This window comes from Tachyglossus aculeatus, chromosome 21 (assembly GCF_015852505.1).
Source record: "Tachyglossus aculeatus isolate mTacAcu1 chromosome 21, mTacAcu1.pri, whole genome shotgun sequence".
NCBI classification, from domain to species: Eukaryota; Metazoa; Chordata; class Mammalia; order Monotremata; family Tachyglossidae; genus Tachyglossus; species Tachyglossus aculeatus.
This window is the reverse complement of record NC_052086.1, coordinates 66,342,337-66,365,619: the sequence shown is the minus strand read 5'-3', so window position 1 is coordinate 66,365,619 and position 23,283 is coordinate 66,342,337. Positions and strand designations below refer to the sequence as shown.

Sequence of the window (23,283 nt, the reverse complement as noted above, 5' to 3'; positions counted from 1 at the left end):
TTTAATAAACATATATAGAGTCTGTGCTGAAAGAGACTAAGTGCACAACTGCTTGAGTTGGCTGATGACTTTATACAACTTGAGTGCTGGGCATTAATCCAGGGAGATGTGTTGGAGGGCTTTAAATATGGAGCAGGTTGTAATCTGTTGGATTTGGGGGAGAAGGGAGTCCCAAGCTAGGGAAACAGCGTGAGCTAGAGGAGGTAGGTGGGGGAATCCTAGAATGAGGTATAGTTAGAAGGTTGGTTTGGGAAGAAGAAAGACAGTAGGGGAGTAGCGGGTGAAAAGAACAGTGTTGTAGGAAGGGTTGAATTGGTGGAGGGCCTTGAAGTTGACTGTGAGAACCCCCAAAAACAAACATTAAGCTCAGAAGTCAGTGTGGAAATCTCAGTTTTGGCACAGAAGTGATTGCTGAGGCACTGCAGGCGTTGATCTTCAAATATAGTTCTACCAGAGAAATTGGACGATGATTATTATGTATTCCTTCCGCAAGTAACCGCATCAGCAAATGAAGCAAAAGTGGAAATAGCACTCAGTACAAAATGAAGCTTCAAGGAGGAGCTGCTGAAAATAGAAATCCAGCAAAAGCAGGAAATCCAAAGGCAAACACGAGGAGGAATTCAGATGCTTTGTGTGACTGTTTGGAAAATGATTAGAAAAGACTGTGAAGAGTTCAAACGAAAGAAATTAAAAGCCGAAATGAAGGATAGGTTTGAAGAGGGGCCAAAGTGATATAAAATTTAAACTGTTAATCTCAGTAACACTGAAACATTAAAATGGAGAAAGTACAGTAAGTGAGAAGAGGGAAATGTATATGGTTCTATAACTGGTATTCGTCTAAAGTGGTTGTAATTTGCATTCAACGAAGAGTTAAACAAGAACTGGGCCTGGGAGTAATTTGGGAAGATGTTGAAACGGATTACAGTTTGAAAGGCAGAAAATGCCCAGGCAACAATAATATATAGTTAGAATGAGTGAAAGCAACAAAGATGCCTCTTTATTAGGGACTGGCACCATGATTCAACAAAACTGTCAAGAAAAGACACACCCCAACTCCCTGGAGGGTAATGAAAATAATATTCCTGATGAAGAAAGGAGTTGCTAAAGATTTTTGAAACTATTATTCTTTTCACACAAATGCACACTTTTCAGCAGAATTATATTAAACCACATCACGAATGGCTCCAAAGTGTATTCTGAAAGAGAGCAAGCTGGGTTCGGCTCACAATACTCAATTATTCATCACTTCTACTCCCACTGCAGTGGGTATGGGATTCATCCTCTTGCCATGCATTGGCACAAAGCTTATTGCCACCCCTTAGTTTATTAATGATAGACCTTTAATTATAAAATTTGTAAATGTATCATAAAAACAGATCTTCAAACGTATTTGTGACTAGTATGGATGCTATGATCGAAGTTAAAATGACCACTGCAGCAGCATGGCTTAGTGGGTAGAGCATGGGCCCGGGAGTCAGAAGGTCATGGGTTCTAATCCCAGCTCTGTCACTTGTCTGCTGTGTGACCTTGGGCAAGTCACTTAGCTTCTCTGGGCCTCAATCCCTCATCTGTAAAATGGGGATTAAGACTTCAAACCCTATGTGGGACACGGACTGTGTCCAACCCGATTATCTTGTATCTACCCCACTGCTTAGAACAGTGCCTGGCAAATAAGCGCCTAATAAATACCATTGTTATATTACGAAATTATTTTTGAAATTTCCAGCACACGGTGCCTTACCTTCCGTTTAGCAAAGGAATTGATGCTCTTATAGGAGATCAGTCACAGTAATTCCATCACAACCCAATTTTTTCAATTTTTTTTTAGCTAGTTTCCTCCACTCAATTTCTGTTGCCCATCACTAATAAAATAAATAAAACATAAACAAAATAGTCTGTCTCACTTATGCAGCCATGCTGTTCCTACTGCAAATTCACTTATGGGCAGCCACAGACAAATAAGAAGTACCAATGCACCGTTTTCTTTGTTACATCATTCTTTTCTATTTTCCGGGGCACAATTGGAAAAATTGTTCAAATAAAATTTTTTTCTAATACCCAAACGTAGAATGCTTCACATTCAATTTAGTGGAATTTAGCACCGTTTCCCATGTGCTGGAACAACGCTGGAATAGACTCAACCTACATAGAACTCATGGAGGAAATGAGCTGCAATTGGAAATTGAAAATCATGGTGATTGACTGTCCATGCTATATAAACCCACACAGAGAGACCAGAGTGACACAATCTTGCTTGTGCTATGCTCAACCATATTAAATTTGCAATTTTTAGGAAACTCCACTGAGAAGGAGGAATTTGTTTTGACAGCAAGTAGCTGACAGACCTCCTCACTGGCAATTGAAGTATATTTATAAAGGAGGCTGCAGAAATGGAAAGGATAATGCTAGAAGCAAGTATTGCTCAAAAGGATAATGGCAGAGAAATCGAAGAAAGGGAAAGCGACATCTACCATGACCAGGACATAAGTAGAGCCGTTATATTTAACAGAGACTAGAGCAGAAGGAGAACAGTGCAAAGCTGGTTCAATGAAACGATAATGGGAACATGTTTACCAACTCTGTTGTATTGTACTCTCTCAAGCACTTAGTACAGTGCTCTGCACAAAAGTGCTCAATAAATACCACTGCTTGATGGATTGTACATATTGGTAAACAACCTGTGGAAAAAAGGAGAACATTTTGATGCCACTGTTTTGCCATTAATTGATGGATTGGAGTGGTAGTGAAGAAAAATGCCAATGAAAAGGAGATGGAACTTCAAGAGGATATTCCTAACAAAGAAATTAGGAAATGTACCGATGCCCAAGTTTTGGATATTCCAAATGGAAGAATGAAGATGGGTGGAGCAGCTTAGACCCAAGGAGCTGAGAGCCTGCTGGGCAGAGCCAGGGGTTCAACTTGTTGGTCAGCGATGGATTCGGAATATTTGGGAGGGACTTGAATGGTGGGATGTTGTTGACTTGCATGTATGGAGGAGTGACTGTAAACATATTGGAGAGCAGGATGCAAGGACAACATCCATTCTCCAACTCACTCTTTTGGGGGAAATTTCCTAAAGGAAATAGGGTTTCAGCAGAGTTCTAAGTGCATGAAAAGCACTGAGTAGTTTATGACAAAGGATGACATTGAAGAGGGCCTGGAAGAAGGAAAATTAGAAGAAAACAATATGATCTGGGATCAGTTTTACGTGGGTGGAATAAATGGAGCAGGCAGTAGTGTGGAGGGAGATGGGGGAAGCAGTGTAGCCCACAGTGGCTTGAAACAAGTTAAAAAAACCTGAAATGAAGTGTAAATACTGTCATTTGAGCTTGCTGTGGAGAGACGGTGAGCTAGTGGAGTGGAATTATGACAGAACGGGAGACCTGAAAGATGACTTTGGCAGGGCAATTTTGTACAGATTGAAGGGTGAGCATTATGAGGTGGGGCAGTAGAGAGGAGGTAGTACCTGAATTCCAGACATTAGCTAACCATGATCTAGATCAGTAATGTCATAAAGGGAGGGAGAGATGAAATGGATCTTGCAAGGGTTGTAGAAGTGTCAGCTGGATTTTGTAATCTTTCTAGTGGGAGATAAGTAGAGCAAGAAAGCTTTTGCCTTCGGGCGTTTTACTTATTTACGTTTGACCCATTTATGTCCATTTTAGAAAGTTGATTTCAGCCACAAGCAGTGTTAAAAGTAATAACTGAACCAAAGTGATCCTGAGATTTACTGAAATGAAGCAGCATGGCATTGTGGAAAGAGCATGGCCCTGGAAGCCATAGGACCTGGGTTCTAATCTTGGCTCCACTATTTACCTGCTGTGACACCTTGGACAAGTAACTTTACTTCTCTGTGCCTCAGTTCTCCAATCTGCAAAAAGTGCTCCATCCTACTTAGCATATGAGCTCCAAACGGGACCTAATTATCTGTATCTGCTCCACCACTCAGTATAGTGCTTGGCACATAGTGAGTGCTTTACAAACACGACATTTATCATTATTATTATTACTATTTGAGAAATAGTATATACAGTTCAGTTTTGTTATGTTCAGTTTACTCCACTGATTTAGAAGTGCATAATATTTTCTCTTTAATTTCTCCAGATTATAATTTGTGAAGTCTTTGACATCTATTGGTATAAGAATTCTGCTTATATAGTAATTTCTCATTCTTCTGCTTTCAGTACCAGATGACCTTTCATTAGAAGAGAGAGAAGAACTTGTAAACATTCGGCGCAGAAAAAAAGAACTTATTGACGATATAGAGGTAACAAATCTCTCAATTTCAGAAGAAGCTTGAAAATCTAGGAAACGAGTCCAGTAATTTGGTTTATTAATGACATTTTTATTATTATTTTTAATACGGGTCTGTTAGTGGGATTCAGAGGGACATGGGGGATGGGGAAATGAATTGGCATAGGGTGCATTTTAGAAGGTTCAGAATCAGGCAGAGACTAAAAGGAGTCAGCAACCACTCAAGAGGGTTTGTTCCCTGTGCAATAAATTAATGCCAGAGAAAGCATCGAAACCTAAGCAGGACTAGGCTTTATTTAATACAACTTAATTGCTTGATACAAGGAGAAGAGTCATGGAGCAACGTTACCATTCCTTTTAGGAATCTCATGACGGTGCCAAGGTAAATCTAATAGAACAGAGGACTTATTGGAAGGAGAAGTGTGGTCCCAAAATAGAACCCCCAGATCCTCTCCATGTTGCTTATTTTGGCACAAAAAGAAGCAAGGTTCAGAATGACTCTCTGTATTGTTTACAAAGCGTTAAGCCATGTAGCGCTCTCCTCTTGAAATTCTCCTTTTCTGGCGTGAGGAAATCAGATTGCCTAGTTCAAGGACTTGATGTGGGAGAAAAGGTTTTTTGTCCTTTGTTTTTTGTTTTTAAATCTACACCCTGTCAGCTGCTCTTGATAATGAGGTCCATTTATCCTCTTCTTGAGGAAGAGGAAGGCCGTAGTCAAATTCTTCTGAAAACATGATTGGTTCAGAGACCCTATGCAGGGTAGTATTTAATGGACTGACTTCATCATCATATGCCAGTTTTTTCTTAGTGTATTTTACAAAACTTGAGGGTGTTCCAGCATCCATCTACTCAGGAGCTCTCAGTTGTCAATGGTCCTCTTCCTTGACCTGACAATCTCGATAGTACTGCTTTTGATGTCTGCTGGACTCTTTCTGAGAAACTCGGTACTATTTTTCACTATACTTAACCCTCTAACATGCCAGTGAACAATAACACTCGGTGTCCCACTAGAAACCATAGTAGATAGTATTTGTGGGAGGTCCAAATCACCTTCCAGAGGCCAGGGAGGATTAAAATTCTTTCACTGAGTTATTTTCCTTCAACAGAGGCTAAAATTTGAAATAGCGGAAGTGATGACGGAGATCGATAACCTAACGTGTGTAGAGGAGAGGTAAGCCACTTGTTTTCACACCTGCAGTTAACTCCTCCTCTCCCTTCCCCACAGAATACAAGACCAGGGAAAAATAATTTAAGATCATTTGATCTTTCTGTGGAGGAGTCACTCTCCCCCAGCCCCCCGGCCCATTCCGCTTCCCTCAGGTTGTAGTCCTTATTCTGTGCTTTTCAGTGCATTGTTTAGTTTTATTTGATCTGAGCTGAACTGAAGTAAGGATTTCAGGAACAGTCAGCTTTGGCTTGGTGAGAGTGTATCCTGCATAAGGAGAGATGAAACTGTGATTACTGGCTTCATCTGAGAAAGTGAATGTGAAATTGCTGAACATTAGCTGAAATCCAGGGTAACCGTAAAGCTTCTAAGGGGTGTCTTTCTGAGAGTAAATATGCCCCTCCCTCTACACTATTGTTTTTAAATGAAAAATGTATGAGAAAGCTGCATTTTCAAAAATCCCTAAAATTGGGGCACTTTGTGAGAACATCTGGTAATCATTTTGCTTTAATTTCAAATGACTAGCAAAACTACCCAGAGGAATAAGCAAATAGCTATGGGAAGGAAGAAATTCAACATGGATCCTAAAAAGGTAAACAAATCATTTAGACTTTTTTGGAATACGAAAGTCTTCATTTTAAAATCGTGGCCTATCAGTGGGGAATCGCGGCCCAAAGGTGTGTGGTAATACCATTCTGGGCTAAATCATCCTAATCCACCCCCGTGCCTCTCCACCTTCTGCTTGCTCCACCCTGGTTCCAAGGACTTCAGCAGGGTCTGTGCCCTTTTGGGGCATTGAGCCTCTGGTCCATGTCAAAAGGACCAGGGAGGTGAGCCTGGGGCCCCCTTCCCTTGCCATCCTTGCCCACCCCATCCACTTTCTAACCTTTGAAAGCAATTACTCAATGCGGATACTTAGCGTCAAACTCAAGTGATTCAGTGACCATGGCTATTGCATACATGTTCAGCGGGTATTCTTCAGCGACATTTAGCTGCAGTGGTCACCCATCCAGCTCCTTACCGTGGGCTTCAAAGCACTCCATCACCATTCTCCCTCACCTCCTTCTGTCTGCCACAACCCAACCCACACCCTTTGCTTTTCTAATGCCAACATATTCACTGTACTTCGATTTTGTCTATTTCGCCTTTGATCTCTTGTCCACATCCTGCCTCTGGCTTGGAACACCCTCTCTCTTCATTGCTGACAGACAGTCACTGTCCCCACCTTCAAAGCCTTATTAAAAGCATATCTCTTCCAAGAGGCCTTCCCCGACTAACCCCTCATTTCCTCTTCTCCCACTCCCTTCTGTGTTCCCCTTGCACTTGAATTTGCACCTAATTCATCCCTCCCTCAGCCCCATAGCACTAATGTACATATCTGTTATTTATTTATATTAATGTGTGTCTCCCCCTCTCAGTTTGTGGGCCGGGACCATGTCTATTGACTCTGTTATATTGTGCTCTCCCAAGCACTTAGTACAGTGCTCTGTATGCAGTGAGTGCTCAATAAATACCACTGATTGATCAAATTCAGTAAACTTGTGCACAGAATCACTCTCCTTCTCAGCTCTGTATGTTAGCAAAATTGATCCATTTTCAGATGTATAAGTAATTTAAAATATTCAAATTAGGCGGGAAATAAAGTGTACGAGTAGAATTTTAGAATTCTTTTGGATTGGCAACACACTGTTAGCTAGCCAAGAGTAATCATCGTTGCCATCTTACTTGACCTAGCTTGATAGCTTGGCCGAATAGAAATAGTAATAATAATACCTTGTATTGGCATAAGCACTTTTATTCTTCTAAAGCCCATTCGTATCATCTGTATGCGGTGGGAGAGGCAAATATTATTATCCCAGTTTTACAGTTGAGGAAAGGGAGGCCCAGGGAGGTTGTGACTTGCCTAAGGTCACACAGCAGGTCGTTGACACAGCTAGCACTGCAGCCTAGGTCTTATGCCTCCCAGCCCCATCCGTTAATGGTATTTATTGAGTCCTTATTGTGTGGAACTTACAGTTTAGTGGGAGAGGCAGACATTAAAGTAAATAACAGATAGGATAAATGGCAGAGTGTAAGACTTATGAACATATGGGGGGCTGAGGGTGTGATGTTTATCAAATGTTTAGGAGGTTCAGATCCAAGTGCATAGGCAATGCAGAAGGAAAGGCTAATAGTAGAAATAAGGGCTTCATCGGGAAAGACCACTTGAAGGAGAAGAGATTGTAGAAGGGCATCTTAAGGTAGTATGGTTGTGGACAGTAAGATATCAAGGCGGGAGGAGGTTTTTTTTGTTTCATATCAGACCTCACTGTCTCCCAAAGCTGATGCTCCCTCAGGCTGCCCTCCTTTCCACATGCAGAATTGGAATTAGAAAAGGGGAAAGAGTGGTATCCCTCCCTTGGCCAACACTGCTAAACCAAAGAGTTAATGTTACAGGTACATTTGAATGAAAGCAATGGAGTAAATTGCTCAGGGATTTGGTGCCATGAAGGTGTAGTAGTAGAAGTAATTGTATTTATTAAGCACTTACTGTGTGCTAAGTACTGTACTGAGGGCTGGGAGAAAAGAACATGGATAAGATGGCCCATCATTGATTTGTCAAATGCGGTGATTTGAAGTGGGAATAAGAATAAACCAGCCGAGTTTTTCTTTCAGAGTTTGTGGTACATGCTGAGTAAATGGCATATATGCCACTGGTGTTTGGAACAGACAGGATTACACAGTTGTTACGCAGTTTTCATTATTATCTTCTTTCCTTCCAGTTTACCCATCCTCATTTACCTCCACCGCACGTTTTATAATCTATCTTAATGTTGTCATCACGATCTTCTTCGTGCTAGTGTAGGTTATGCTACTTGCCTTGGAGTTGGCTAAAAAACTCCCTCTTCCTTCGTTTCTCATTGAACTCCGTTTCTGTATCTAGAAAAGGGTGACACCTGGGTTCAGGACTGCTTGCTTGAGCAGGCAGGCTGGCCCTGGCCTGTTGCCAATTTGTACTTCCCAAGCACTTAGTACAGTGCTCTGCACATAGTAAGCGCTCAATAAATACGATTGATGATGATGAGGAGGAGGAGGAGAAGGTGGCGGTTGCATCTCGGGGAAGTCGGAAGCAGATATGAATGGCATGTACCTTTGTCCATTTTCCTCTACCCCTCCAGCCCCAACAGGACCTGGGGCTAGAAGCTGAGCCCTGCTGCCCTCTTGTCCCTGTAGGACAGGGACCCAATCAGTATTATTATTTATTATTAGTATTAGTATTTAGTATTATTTATTGAGCACTTTGGGTGGGATACCATATTAAGCACTTCTAGCTGTTCCAACAGGAGCAGTAGCAAAGGGAAAGGGGAAAAAAGGAATTAGATGAGCCACCTCAGAGAGGAGGGAAGGAGGCAGAGGGCCAAGGCCTAAGAGCTGTCCAGAATGAGCAGGTAAGTGAGGAGCAGGATTAGAACCCAGGTCTGTGCTCTTCCCACTAGACCATGCTGCTTCTGAAGCAAGAGCCTGAACTGCCTTGCTCAGTTGTAGTTCCAGGTTCTGAGAGGCGGCGTTGCTCGGTGGACAGAGCACGGGCTTGGGAGTCAGAGGTCACGGGTTCAAATCCAGATTCCGCCACTTGTCAGCTGTGTGACTTTGGGCAAGTCACGTAACTTCTCTGTGCCTCAGTTGCCTCATCTGTAAAATGGGGATTAAGACTGTGAGCCCCACGTGGGGCAACCTGATCACTTTGTATCCACCCCAGCGCTTAGAACAGTGCTTTGCACATAGTAAGCACTTAACAAATGCCATCATTATTATTATTATTATTATTATAGGGTGAATAACTTCACTGGTGAAAGATAACAGAGTAAGCAGTAATTTTTCTTCCTCACAGTCAGTTAAGCTGGGCCCACCGCTCTCACTGTGGACTTCTCCTTAAAGAGATTCAAGGACAGCTTTCTGTACAGAAGGAAGCACAGTGTCTGTACAGTCTAGACACCTGTCTTAGTGGCTGGTCTTTTAGAAAAACTGTGCTCTAAAATATTAAAATAAATTATTAAAGAAAATCTAAACCTGCTGCTGCTTGTTTTAGAGTGCTTTAGTAGCAGACAAAATAGTTTTCTTTGCCTTTGTAGATACCCAAATTCAATTGGAGGTTCAAACATAGGGGAAGGAAGAAGTTGAGTTCTTTCAAGTTTCTCTAGACTCAAAAGTATCATTGAAAGTAGTTTAAAAACTGGTCTTTCTACATCTTTCCAACTTCCTTTTTCCACCCCCTTTCCTTTCCTCTTCCTAAAAACGAAACGTCTGCCCCTAGGCTGAACTCTGCTGTTGAATATCCTGGAGGGAAGCCTTTGAGCACTGCCACTAATGGAGACAGAATGCTGTTCATTATAGAACAGACCATTGGTCTTCACCTGGGATGCCATTGCTTATATTTGAATTTTCATGGAGTGATAGAGTGTTACGGAATTATTTTGCAGGCCGTCAGAAATAGCTTTCTCTTTAGGGTGTTTGGGAATGTGCCTCCTTTTCCCATGGATTTGAGTTTCCAGGTTGTTTTCCTGAGAATATTCACCATAGTCTTAAATCTCCTAGAGAATGAGTTGATTTAGTTCTTCTCTCCTGTCTCAGATGAGTTATATGTATTGTCAGAACTGGTCCTTGGACCTAAAAAGTGACTCCTACTAGTGTGGGTGTCCAGTTTCCTGACATTGAACCTACTCTCGCTGCTGATTTATTTTATGTGAAGTCTGTAATGTTTTCTGGATGTTTGCGTTCTTGCCGCTGCAATATATCAGATCTAGAAGGCTGAAATCTCTTAAAAGGCAGACACTGATGACATTTAGATTGGTTTGGAAATGGAACAGAGTTTAGTTTGGAAATTTCTGACAGGTAGCACTCTGTGTTTATTATGGTCAACAATGCGACAATTCTCTTACCCTTTCAACATTTCTGAAAAAGTGGATCTCTCTGATCCATTTGTATATGTAACATTCAGAACTTTTCCTGGATTGCCTGTGCTGCTCTCTTTATGACTTTTATTTCTTCGCCATATACTGTAACTGCTTTCCTCAATTTCTTCCCATATTAAAAAAATCTCTGAAACTTAATTATTACAGATGAAGGAATAAGCAGAAACTAAAGTAATGACCTTCATCAATTATTTTAGAATTTTATACCGTGCCTAAAAATGATACCTTGCGTGTTGCTTTAAGTTTCACTTCTAGTGGAAAAAAAAATCAGTGATCTTTACAGAAAGTGCCATGTTGGATGCTCCAATTCAACAATCCATTATGCTTCAGGAAGAATCCTGAAAGAATCCTGGAAATTTCGAGAAGCAGCATGTCCTAGTGGATAGAGCACACGCCTGGAGTCAGAAGGACCTGGATTCTAATTCTGGCTATAAGACTGTGAGCCCCATTTCGGACATGAACTGTGCCCAACCTGATTAGCTTGTATCGACCCCGGTGCTCAGTACAGTGCTTGGTACATAGTAAACGCTTAACAAATACCATAAAAGAAGGATGTTATTTTCTGTGATGAGGTAAAATGAAAACTGTTGTCAGGGCAAAGAGCAGTAGTTTAGGAGAGCCACAGATTCTTTCTCAAAGCGAAGTGGTACTATCACTTATGAGCCAGACTGTGTGGGTTTTAAGGAGATAATGAGTCCAGGGTTATGGATCCTATAGGCAGGGGACCCAAAGAATATTCCTAGGAGTAGCAGAGAGGGATATCCCTGGAACGGAAATTGGACCTAGGAAGAACATAGGAAATGCCAGTATTGGATAAAATCAGCCTCCGCCAAACCTACACCACTTTAGAGGGACCAGGTAATGCTTGCCCTCCTTAATATTGATCCTAATGTTTAGAGATATACCATCTGCCATCTCCATGCTTTCCCCTCTACAGCCCTAATTCTCCTTCTAGTTACAAATCAATCAGTCGGTTAATTGATTGTAGTTTTGAGCATCTTCTCTGTGCAGAGCACTGTACTAAGCACTTGGGAAAATACAAAAGAGTTAGAAGAAGTGATCCCTGCCCTCCTGGATCTTACATCTAGTGAAGAAGATAAAGATTTAAATTACAGACTGGGGGGAGTAATAGAATGCAAAATTATAAGCAGTGATTCATAATTACCGAGTGGCCAAACTGTTCCTTGTGTTTCATTTTGTCACCATCCTAGCAATAATAATGATAATAATGATGGCATTTGTTAAGCGCTTACTATGTGCCAAGCACTGTTCTAAGCACTGGGGGGATACAGTTTAATCAGGTTGTCCCCCATGGGGCTCACAATCTTAACCCCATTTTACGGTTGAGGGAACTGAGGCACAGAGAAGGTAAGTGACTTGTCCAAAGTCACACAGCTGACAAGTGGCAGAGCCAGGATTAGAACCCATGACATCTAACTCCCAAGTCCTGTGCTGTTTCCATGGAGCCACGCTGCTTCCCCTAATGATCACTGTGGCATTTGGCTGGTGTTTATGGCTACAGGTACCACATGCTGGACTCAGCCACAATGCTGTGATCTCTCTTTCCTTAGTGATCTCTGATACATCATCATCATCTAATTGTAATTTTGATTAGTTTTCCCGCAATGTATATTTTTCACGTGCTCTACAGCTGTTTTTTAGCATAGGAAGAGTGTCCCAGGTGGAATCTATTTGGGAGTAAATATTAGGGAGTGTGGGTACATCTCCCCCCTCCACCCTGGCCTGGAATGCCCTCCTTCCACAAATCCGCCACGCTAGCTTTCTTCCTCCCTTCAAAGCCCTACTGAGAGCTCACCTCCTCCAGGAAGCCTTCCCAGACTGAGCCCCCTCCTCTCCCTCCCCATCCCCCCTTACCTCCTTCCCCTCCCCACAGCACCTGTATATATGTTTGTACGTATTTATTACTCTATTTTATTTGTACATATTTATTCTATTTATTTTATTTTGTAAACATGTTTTGTTTTGTTCTCTGTCTCCCTCTTCTAGACTGTGAGCCCACTGTTGGGTAGGGACTGTCTCTATATGTTGCCAACTTGTACTTCCCAAGTGCTTAGTACAGTGCTGTGCACACAGTAAGCGCTCAATAAATACGATTGAATGAATGAATGAATCTCAGAGAATAGATTTAGCTTATCTGAACCCAAATCGTTTTCAATTTCCAGAAGCAGTTTCTAGGTTTCCTCAACCATTTTAAAGGTCCCTGTCAATATCCTTTTGAACACATTGTCGCAAACTAGCCTCTGAAGCGCAAAAGCAATTGCAATGACTGATGATAGGATAGCATTTCTGGTAATGGGATTATACTCCTGAAAAAGCTCACCATCATTACAAGGGTCTGTTTCCTCTCTGGGTAGGTGAGCAGTGTGTCTTATGACCTTTTGGTGAGAGCACAGTGATATAGGCCAAAATCCTGGGGGCCAATTCCAAGCTAAGTTCTGAGTGCTCTTCTGAAACCTTAGTTCCTCTTTCCTAAAAGCTGCCAAGGCTTGAAACTCCCAGAAAGAGCAGAGGAACTTGAGTGTGTTTGATACATTTGTACATGTTTGTAGCTGTTAGGAAAATGAGGTTGGCATTTCAGACGTGCACTCTTTGTTAGTCACTTTGGTCTTTGCCCCGCTATTGCCCTTATTTTCCGGGATTCTTGCTGGACTTGTCTGCTGCATGGTGTATCCTAGGTAATTTTTTGGTCAAAAGACTTCACCTCTCAAGATATAGCCCCAGCAGGCATTCCCCTAATTCCAGAGCCAGGACTAGAACCCGGGTTTCCTGATTCCCAAAGGCATGCTCTTTCCATAGTGGAACTGGAGAAGATGCAAAGGAGAGCAGTTGATCAGGGCACTAAAGGAGCTTCATATGAGGATGAACTAAAAAGATTAGGTATCTTCACTTTGGGAAGGCTGAGAAGGGTCATGATTGGAATTTTTGGAATTGTAAGAATGGGCACAGTGCAAGTATGAAATTGTTGTTCCCCAAGACCCACATCACCTGGGCTAGGGGACACCCATTGAAGCTTGAAGGTAGATAGTTCAAAACAAATAAAAAGGCGATTTTTCTCAAAGCAACTTGTAAGTATATGTTTTTTTTAACCATCGGAAATTGTGCAGTTAGATAATATCAGGTACCTCAAGAAAAATGTGGAGAAATTCATGGATGAGAGGTAGAGGAGTTATTGGAGAGAAAATTAGGGGTGATAGATGGTACACCCGTAACAATGTCCAGGAAGTCAACTTCACCCCTACTGGGGAAGGTACTGGTCTGAATGGAGTATTGGTCAGACCCAGCATGACATTTCTTAAGTGCTTAGGGTTTTTTGTGTTTAGCTAACCATGTTGCTCAAAGTGTAATGAAAGTTGTAAAAAAATAAAAATTCATTCAACTGTATTGAGCACTTACTGTGTGCAGAGCACTCTACTAAGTGCTTGGGAAGTACAAGTCGGCAACATATAGAGACGGTCCCTACCCAACAACAGGCTCACAGTCTAGAAGGGGGAGACAGACAACAAAACAAACCACGAGAGGGAAAGGTATCCTGCCAGATGGAATAGGACTACTCTTTACACTGGGTCCTCACGAGTTTGGACCCACAACTCTTTCTCAAAGCTGGAATTTTAAAAGTAAGTCTGCCACTTGTCTGTTGTGTGACCTTCGGCAAGTCACTTCACTTCTCTGTGCCTCAGTTACCTCATCTGTAAAATGGAGAGTAAGCCTGGGAGCCCCAGGTGGGACCCACTTGTATCTACCCCAGTGCTTACTACAGTGCCTGGTACACATTAAGTGCTTAACAAATAACGCTATTATTATTCTTAAGTGACAGCTACATGGGCCACTTTCAGAGCATTGAATAGGACTCCCCTTTTTCACCTCTATTCCCAGCAACATAAATCAATCATTGGTTTTTATTGAGCACTTACTGTGTGCAGAGCCCTGAACTAAGTGCTTGGGAGAGTACAGTGGAATAGAGTTGGTGGGCACATTCCCTGCCCACAAGGTGCTTACAGTTTAAAGGGGGAGACAGCAATTAAATTATGGCTGTGTACATAAGTGCTGTGGGGCTGAAGGGGGGTGACTATCAAGGGCTTTACGGGTACAAATTCAAGTGCAGAGGCAGTGGAAAAGGGAAAAGGAGTAGAGAAAATGAGGAATTAGTTGGGAAAGGCCTCTTTTAGGAGATGGGATTTTAATAAGACCTTGAAGGGGAGAAGAGTTATTGTCTGTCAGATTCTCTTTCCATGTTCGTGTCAGTTGGAAACAGTGAATATCAAACCTCCAACCTGGTTTGAAAATAATAGTCCTATCTACCCCTGACTTCGAACAGCAACATTTCTCTTTCAGTTTCTCACAGAACAGGCATGTGAAACTCATTCCCCAAGGTGAACCATGTATGCAGTTAAACATTTGTATGCCTAGGGCACCTTTTTAAAGCTGCAAATTACAAATTATTTACCAACTTATTCAGCACGTAATACACCATTATTAAATAGAACAAAAAAATGAAATGGAGTAGAACTATCTATTATTTGCATGCAGATAAGTGTAGTGAGTTGACCTTTGTAGAGTAGGGACAGGGTGGAAATCCAGGATTAGGAGGAAAAAGACAGGAAAGAGAGAGTGGTTGAATGAGACAGTACATTCAGAAACAGACACAAAAATGAGAGGCTAGCACACTGCAAATACACATGTGTGTACACACACACACACACACACACACACACACACACACAGAGAGTAAGCCTAGTGAAAAGAGCAAGGACTTGGGAGTCAGAAGCCCTGGGTTCTAGTCCTGGCTCTGCCAGTTGCTTGCTGCGTGACCTTGGGCAAGTCACTTAACTTCTCAGTTAGGTTAACTTCCCTTTTAGACTGTGAGCCCACTGTTGGGTAAGGACTGTCTCTATATGTTGCCAACTTGTACTTCCCAAGCACTTAGTACAGTGCTCTGCACACAGTAAGCGCTCAATACATACGATTGATTGATTGATTCTCAGTGCTTCAGTTTTCTCAAATGTAAAATGGGGATTCAATCCTACTCCCTCCTACTTAGACTGTGAGCCCCATACGGAGAAAGGATTTTGTCTGACCTAATTAACCCGTACCTACCCCATAGCTTAAAGCAGTGTTTGACATCCAGGAAGCGCTTAACAAATACCATATTAAAAAAAAACCCAAAAAACGAGCCGCAAGGGGGAAAAGACCCAGTGGAGACAACCTCTCCCCAACCTGAGCCCAAGCACTCTGTCTTCTTGCTCTGGGCTGGAGAGGTAGTTGCTACCTGAGGCATCCCTGGTTTCTGATGAGGGAAGGTGTGCATGGAGTGTATATATATGTATATATGTTTGTACATATTTGTTACTCTATTTATTTATTTATTTATTTTACTTGTACATATCTATTCTATTTATTTTATTTTGTTAGTCTGTTTGGTTTTGTTCTCTGTCTCCCCCTTTTAGACTGTGAGCCCACTGTTGGGTAGGGACTGTCTCTATGTGTTGCCAACTTGTACTTCCCAAGCGCTTAGTACAGTGCTCCGCACACAGTAAGCGCTCAATAAATACGATTGATGATGATGATGATGATGATGATGATGATGGAGTGCAACTCCCAAATTCTTGAGAGAAGGAAAGAAGCAGCTGAAAGCCCCAGCTTCCATTTGTTCTTCAAATGATTTCTATTCACCAAAGAGTCAAAACCAACATCTTGAGTTAGCAGTTTTGATGAAATGTTAGGAATGGAAACCGTTAGGAAGCCGAGTGTCCAAGGAGAAGTTTGTTCTCATGATCAGAGCTGCAAGCACAGGGCTGGTGCTCCCTTGTTACATTTTCGTGACTCAATGGCTGGGGTCTGAGTCAATTTGGTTTTTGCACCTGTTGCTTCAGTTTCTGTTGAATGAGCAGTGGGCCTGGTGTTTATGGCTTGTCTAATTCATAGAATTAATGAAATAAATACATTTTGCCTATAAAATGTTTTGAGAGACTCTTCATGAAAGACTGGAGATTACGGTTTATAAAAGTCAGTCCATCAATCAATGATATTTATTGAGCATTTACTGTGTGCAGAGCCCTGTACTCATCGCTTGGGAGAGGACAGTATAAAAGGGTTGCTTGTACTTACACAGTGGTAGCAATTACGCTGATGTCCAACTTTGTCAAGATCACCCGAGATGGGTTTTCTTTAGGCAGAACTCTCAGATGAGCAAATCCTCGTTCTCTTCCTCCATTATGTTTCCTTTTATCTAGGGGTATTTTGCTAAAATGGGCCCAACAAGAAAAATTGAATTTAGCAAGATACCTTGTCTTCCCCCTTTCACTTTTTTTTAAAATCAATCCCTGGATGCAGAAGACTGTATTAAATACCTGAAAAGGTACAATAGAAGAAGTAGACACGATCCCTGCCCTCAAGGAGTTTACACTCTAGTCAGGGAGGCAGGCACTAAAATATTTTGCAGATAGGAAGAAAGAAAAGGGGAGAACAGGATTTAATGCTTAAGAAAGAGGGCGTGCAAGATAAGAACATAAGGGCTTCAGGAAGTTTTGAGTATACAAATGCTCATATGGCACAAAAGTGGCAGCTTGTGGATTATATTCTGGGAAGATTAGATGATGAGCCTCAGTAGGATAGGGGGTGTCTAACCTGATTAACTTGTATCTACCACAGCACTTAGTGCTTGACCCTTAATAAGCACTTAGCAAATACTGTAATAATGGTAAAATTATTTGAGGAAGGCCTCCTGGAGGAGATGTGATTTCAGAAGGACTTTGAAGATGGGAAAAGCTGGGATTTCTCCCCCCCACAGAGGGAGGGAGGTCCAGGCAGAGCGTAAAGGGCATGAAGGTCGAGGAGAGTCAAAGAGTGAGGCGCAGGTTAGTTTAAGAGGAATGCAGAGTATTAGCTGGGGTGAGGTGAGAAAATAGAGTGGATACACAAGAAGGAGAGAGCAGTTGAAGACCTTGAAGTCAAAATTCTGCTTGGTGTGGAGAGGATGTGATAACCATTAGAGGTTTTGGGAGTGGGAAGATCTGTATAGAACAACATTTTAGAAAAAATGATCTGGGCAGCAGAAAATTTTGGCCTGGAAAGGAAAGGGACTGGTGGCAGGGAGATAAGTGAGGAAACTGATGGAGTAGCCAAGTCTGTTGTATGACAAGCGCCTGGACCAGCATGGTGGCCAGAATGGCTGGAGAAGAAGTGTGGATCTACAAAATATTGTGGAGGAAAAACTGACAGGATTGTTATTACATGATACCCCATGTCTCTCTATTAGTTTATTCCTTTTTCAGATCTTATGCAAGTGACATTCCAGTCAGGCTCGAGATTTCATTCCAATTGTGGGCCTTCTTTTCCTCTGTAAGTTGCCCTTCCAGTGAATATGGATTTCACCACACTCATCTATATAGAAAACACTCTTTAAAAGTGCATCAGTCAGTATTAGGTTTTTAAGCAGCCTTGTCTATAAATATGAGAAATTTATGAGCTTGTCATTTTCTTTTTGCCAGCTTGTTTCCCAAATAGGCTTTTGGTGAATAAACTCATTCATTCATTCAATTGTACTTATTGAGCGCTTACTGTGTGCAGAACACTGTACTAAGCACTTACTGGTTGGTACTAAATGACTCTTTGCAAAGGAATTGGGATGAGGTGGCCATTCTTTTTAGCTGCTAGGCAACCTACTGTTGAACCCTGGAAGAGCACTGGCGTTTGCAAGAATTTAATTTTCACCTATATAATCCTTGAGTGATGACACTGTTTCTCATTCCTTTGCCATTTCCCCTAACCCCTCTTGTCAGAACCTGAAGTATGGGAACTTCTTATGAACTCAGGTGGAGGACTTGCTACAGTGATAACTCCGTATTGCCACACACTTCTGAGATTTTTTTCGGGGGGAGGGAAAAGCACATAAACTTATGTGGGTCACCAGCACCCTGGGTAGCTCTTCAGTATGTGGTTTTACGTGCCATATTTTCTGCCAGACATTAGGGTGAGGACATGTCCTGACTGAATTAAACTTGATGACACACAGTGTAGTTCCCCACAGTTTGCTTTTCAAGGCCAATGGGAACTGATTACACCAATAAATGAGATTCCTAAGCCTGGAAAATTTAAAGCTCTTCTGCCTTGTAATCTTTCCAAACAGTTGCTTATTTGAATGGAGAAGTTACTTATCTTCCAGTTTATCCCACATTTTGAATTCCTGGAGGGAATGAGCTTAGTTCCCTTTTTAGTTCCTACTAAGCCTTGCTGTAGCTATCATTTTACCTGTGCTTCAGTGTTCATAGACATTCTTCCTAGTGTGTCTCAACCAGGAAGTTATTGAAAACTAAGCATATTTTTGTCCTTGAAAATGAATGTCAGCATGAACTCCCAAACAATGTCTCCTCTCTTTATTTTCCTCTTCAGGGGATTCAGTTTCTTATAGAGAATGACTTGCTGCAGAGTACCCCAGAAGACATAGCCCAGTTCCTTTATAAAGGGGAAGGACTAAATAAAACGGTAATCGGGGACTACCTTGGTGAAAGGTAAGCTTGAAGGGGAATAAGCAGCTTTGTTTTAACAGCAGCCCTGGGGCTCCATATACAGTTCTTGGCTCAGGATGGTGTCCTGTCATCGGTCCTGGGCAAGTTAAGGCTTCTGCACAGTTGTTCATTCTCGGTGATGCTTTTATTCAAGTTATTCTCCAAGCAACCTATAATATTTAGGGACTCTTTAGTTCTACTCCCAGCTCTGCCTCAGTATATTAATCTGCTGAGCCTCCATTTTTGTCTGGGGTTAGTGGGCATGATGGGGAAGGACTCTGGATTGTCCTGACACCCACATGGACTGTCTGTGGCTTTGGGATCTTTTTCCAAAAGGGTCCCAGCTGGGTGGACATGGCTACTCTTTTTAGACTTTCTTGGAAGCCCTTAGAGCCGTGCCGTGATGGTTTGCCCAGAAGTAGGTCTCTGTGGACATTACAGCTTTTTTAATAGTGTTTTCCCCTTTCAGTAGGAAGGCTGGATGTAGGAAAAAAGTAGTATTAAAGAAGGGGCGTGGCTAGTCAGACCCACCCCACACCCTTCCCTAGTGAAAAGTCTGCTCATTATGTGGGTAGTTCCATTAAAGTTAATGGAGGCCAGGGTGGCGACTTAGAAGTGAGCTCATATCCCCTGAGTACCCTAAGCAGGCATTTTCAGTTAACCCAAGTAAGTGTTTTCTCAAAAAAAAAAAAGGGAGGGGTCGCTCAGCAGCTGTTTGCCAAAGCAATGTATATTTCTAGCTCTTTATTGAAAATGCTAGGGCAGAAGTTAAATATGGTCTATGAAACTTAGATGTCATAATGTGCTCTAGGAGCAGCAGCCCCAGCTATTTCATATTAACCCTAAAGCAGTTGTGTAACTCTGGAAATTGCATTGGGCACAGCAGACATGTTACTATTTATATAATGACATTTTTATTGTGCCCAGCCTGAAAATCCTACACTGTGTTGTTACAGTTTTGCTGATGGAGTCCCTTGTACCAAGGGATTTGCTGAGAAAAAGGAGTGAAACCAGCTCACAGAGTCAACTCTTCTGTTTGCTTTAATGAACTCACAGGGAGAGTTCTCAACCTGAGCAATTCCCATTGAAGTTTTGTAGCTTCGTGTTATGGTTTTCAGAACTAGGTTGCATTCAGAAGGGGGTGATGACTTCACTAGTTTTGGTGGCATGAATATAGGCCACTTTGAAGAAGACCTACCCCAGAATCCTTTTCTAACAAGCCTCCAGTGTACAGTTTAGAAGAGGAAGCCAAGTCTAAAACCGTGACCTTGGAATGAATCGCGACTCTGATCGGATGCCGGATACTATGCTAGAAAAACAGAAAACTGGGATCCACCAAAGTTATTTTCAGAACCAGTTTGGCAGCCAGCAAAGTCATGGAGATGAAAAGGGGGATTCCAAATAAACAAATCTAGAGCCTAGCAGTCAGTGTTAAAGATAATGCCAGGTGAATTTGACCCCGCATTACTTTAGCCTGCTCACTCCTGTCATGTCTTTGGCTCTAACAGCTGACGTGAATGAGAGAGTGTGGTTTTGTTTTATTTTTCTCATCTTAAGGGCCAGGCTGTTAAACAGACCTGGGATCTGGCCTGCCTCAATCACAGATCTGTCTTAGCGCAGAATCTTTATTAGCTGTCATGTAGAAGGAGAGAGGGAAGGAGTCCCAAGCACCTAGCTTGGTGGGAGATTTTTAGGTCCCAGGTGGAGTGGGAAACCTTTTGACGTGTAAAGAGAGCTAATTTGAAAGCAAAGTGTGTGTATTGGGGGGGTGGGAGGGCAGGGTGGGGGAAGAGGGAGACTTCTCAGGAGGCTATTTGAATCAGTATTTGGATATGCCCTTTAGTATGATTTTTCTATCTTCTTTTTCAGTTTTGCCCTTCACTCATAATTAAAATGGCCGGTTTGGGCCATTTTGTAGTCTCTCAGATGGGAGAGAATTCTCTGAAAGTATTCTATTAGAGCTGTTGATTCCCATTTCAGCCCGGAGTCTTCAGATTTTTTCTGGATTCCAAAAAAAAAGCCTTCCTTTTGGCCTGCCCTACTAGATGCTGAGAGTGGTAGGGTATGGAGATGGGGAGAGGAAGACAGAGAAAGGGAAACAGTAAAGCACTAGGTGACAGCTGCTGCCTTGAGTTTCTGGGAAACAAAACTCCTCAGAGACCAACTGTCGTCTAAACTTCCTATCGTGATCCCGGACTCGTGACAGTAAAAATTCCAAGCCCTAGGTGGGACTGAGTATGCATAATAAAACAGACTTCAGTATGGTGTAAGGTCTCAGATATATAGGCAAACAGCTCTACCTCTGCAGGTCTCCTGGACACCAACTGACGTATTTGACAAGCAGACAATATGTAATTGCAGGTTTCTGGAGCCATACCAGCCTCTAATCCTGGGCTTGCTGTTTTGAACCTGGCTACCACCCGTGTCTCCTCTAGCGCAAGGGGAAAAAGGAGAAAAGCTTCCCTCACTTGACCTTGTTTAATACTCCAGTGTAAAGTGGTCTTGAAACATCAGTGTGCTCAGGACATACCATTCAAAAGGGGCAGAATGGACCGTTTGGGCCCAAGAGACTGAAATCCAGTCTCATGCTGGTGTACCCTCGGGTTTGACCTGACCTCTCGAGAAAACACTTCCCTTACCTTGCCTATGATGCAGGCTTCTGGGCTCTTTGGGACTTAGGAGCCACAAATAGCTGGGAGGATGGCTGGAACTCAAGAGCAGCTGCCTGTCCAATACAAAACTCATCTGAAACCCCTGGCAATGTTCCAGTCACTTCAGCCAACCAGGACTGCAATGAAACCCCCCAAAGTGGATGGTATTAAAAAACATGTGTATAGGTTACCAAAGACCTCAAATTTTTTAAAAAAACAAACCTCAAAAACAAACAAAAACACTTTCAAAAACACACTTTTACGACACTTTCATTCTACTTATGGTGGCATATCTATTGTGCTTCTTGACATGGTTTCTGTGTTATTTATGCTAAAGTATCTTAGGTATATCCTAATTAATGAACATTCAGTTTTTAAGTGTTTATGGTATGTTTATTGCAGTGAGTATGGGATCCAGGCTTTTCCATTGTTAAGCTGTTGGAATTGTTCAACATATATCCATTCTGTAATACATTTGACAGTGTTTTTGTAGTCTGAAATTAAGCCCCAAACCTGTTGTTGAGTGGAAAGAAGATCTGCAACATTTCAATGCCTGATGTGTCTGCAACTTGCCCTAATTGCTGGGGACCTCTGCGTATCAGTAATCTTTAGCCCGGGGATGGAGAGACTACTTTGAAATTCTAGTTGAGTCACTTGATTCTGTTGCATTCATTTTCCTTTGAGTTGCATTATTTAGATTTACATAGTTTTAGAGCCAGTCACTTTAGCCTCATAGTTTGTTTTTGCTCTGAAAAGTTAATGGGCACAGGAGATTGCGTGTGAAATTGCTTTCTCCAAGAGTTTTATATGCTGGGGCAAATTTCACCACTAACCAGGAAGATGATGTTATAGGCCCAGGGCACATATTAGGTTGTTTGTCATGTACCACCTCTTAAGTCTTGCCAAGTCAGTCTTACTGGAAGAAAAAACCCATGCAATGCTGTCTATTCTATTCCTATAAATAGTGCAGGACATATTTTTCCCTTTCCTTGCCCTAGGAATCTCAATGTCTCAAAATGCAAGTTTTAGGAAGATTTTGAGATAGTATCACCTGGTAACCAGAAGGCGTTTTGTGTTTTCTAGATCCAGGCTTTCCGAATTTTAGACAGGCAGTTAGTTTCCCATTTTTAAAAGGTCAGAATGTAGGCATTAAGCATAACTTGTCTTCTCACCATTGCCTTTCTTTCCAGGGATGAATTTAATATTAAAGTTCTTCAAGCCTTTGTTGAACTCCATGAGTTTGCCGACCTCAACCTTGTACAGGCCTTAAGGTAAGTTTTGTGTGTTGTGCCTCGTAGAGTTACGCTTTTTATTACCTTTTGCCTGTTTTCTTTAATAAGTCCAAATAAACTTAGTTAACTATAAATGGGGGTGGGCCCAAGTTTCATGTTCTCCTTATTTTGCCTTTGGTTCAATGGTTCAACTACTTGAGAAATAGTCATCATATATTTATTATGTCTGTAATCTGTTTATTCATATCTGTAATTTGTTTATATTGATATCTTTCTCCCTCTCTAGACTGTAAGCTCGTTGTGGGAAGGGAGTGTGTCAGCCAACTGCGTTGTATTATGTTCTCCCAAGCACATACTACGGTGCTCTGCACACAATAAATGCTCAATAAATAGCATTGATTGATGGACTGTGCATAACTATTTGGGACATATTGAGCTAGATTTTGTCAGGGTGTTTATTACTCCTTGGTAGCATTAGGTGCTTTTGAAAATGGCATTAATTTA

The 23,283-nt window shown here is 41.9% G+C and overlaps 1 protein-coding gene across 1 annotated transcript in view; it reads left to right on the top strand.

The window, feature by feature from the left end:
• Positions 1 to 23,283, top strand: part of CYTH3 (cytohesin 3) — a 117,493-nt gene that overhangs the window by 75,002 nt on the left and 19,208 nt on the right. Inside the window, exons 2-6 of the mRNA XM_038762525.1 lie at positions 4,185 to 4,267; positions 5,361 to 5,425; positions 5,945 to 6,011; positions 18,781 to 18,899; positions 22,738 to 22,818. Coding sequence (XP_038618453.1) covers positions 4,185 to 4,267; positions 5,361 to 5,425; positions 5,945 to 6,011; positions 18,781 to 18,899; positions 22,738 to 22,818 — 415 coding nt within the window. The remainder of the gene's footprint in view (positions 1 to 4,184; positions 4,268 to 5,360; positions 5,426 to 5,944; positions 6,012 to 18,780; positions 18,900 to 22,737; positions 22,819 to 23,283) is intronic.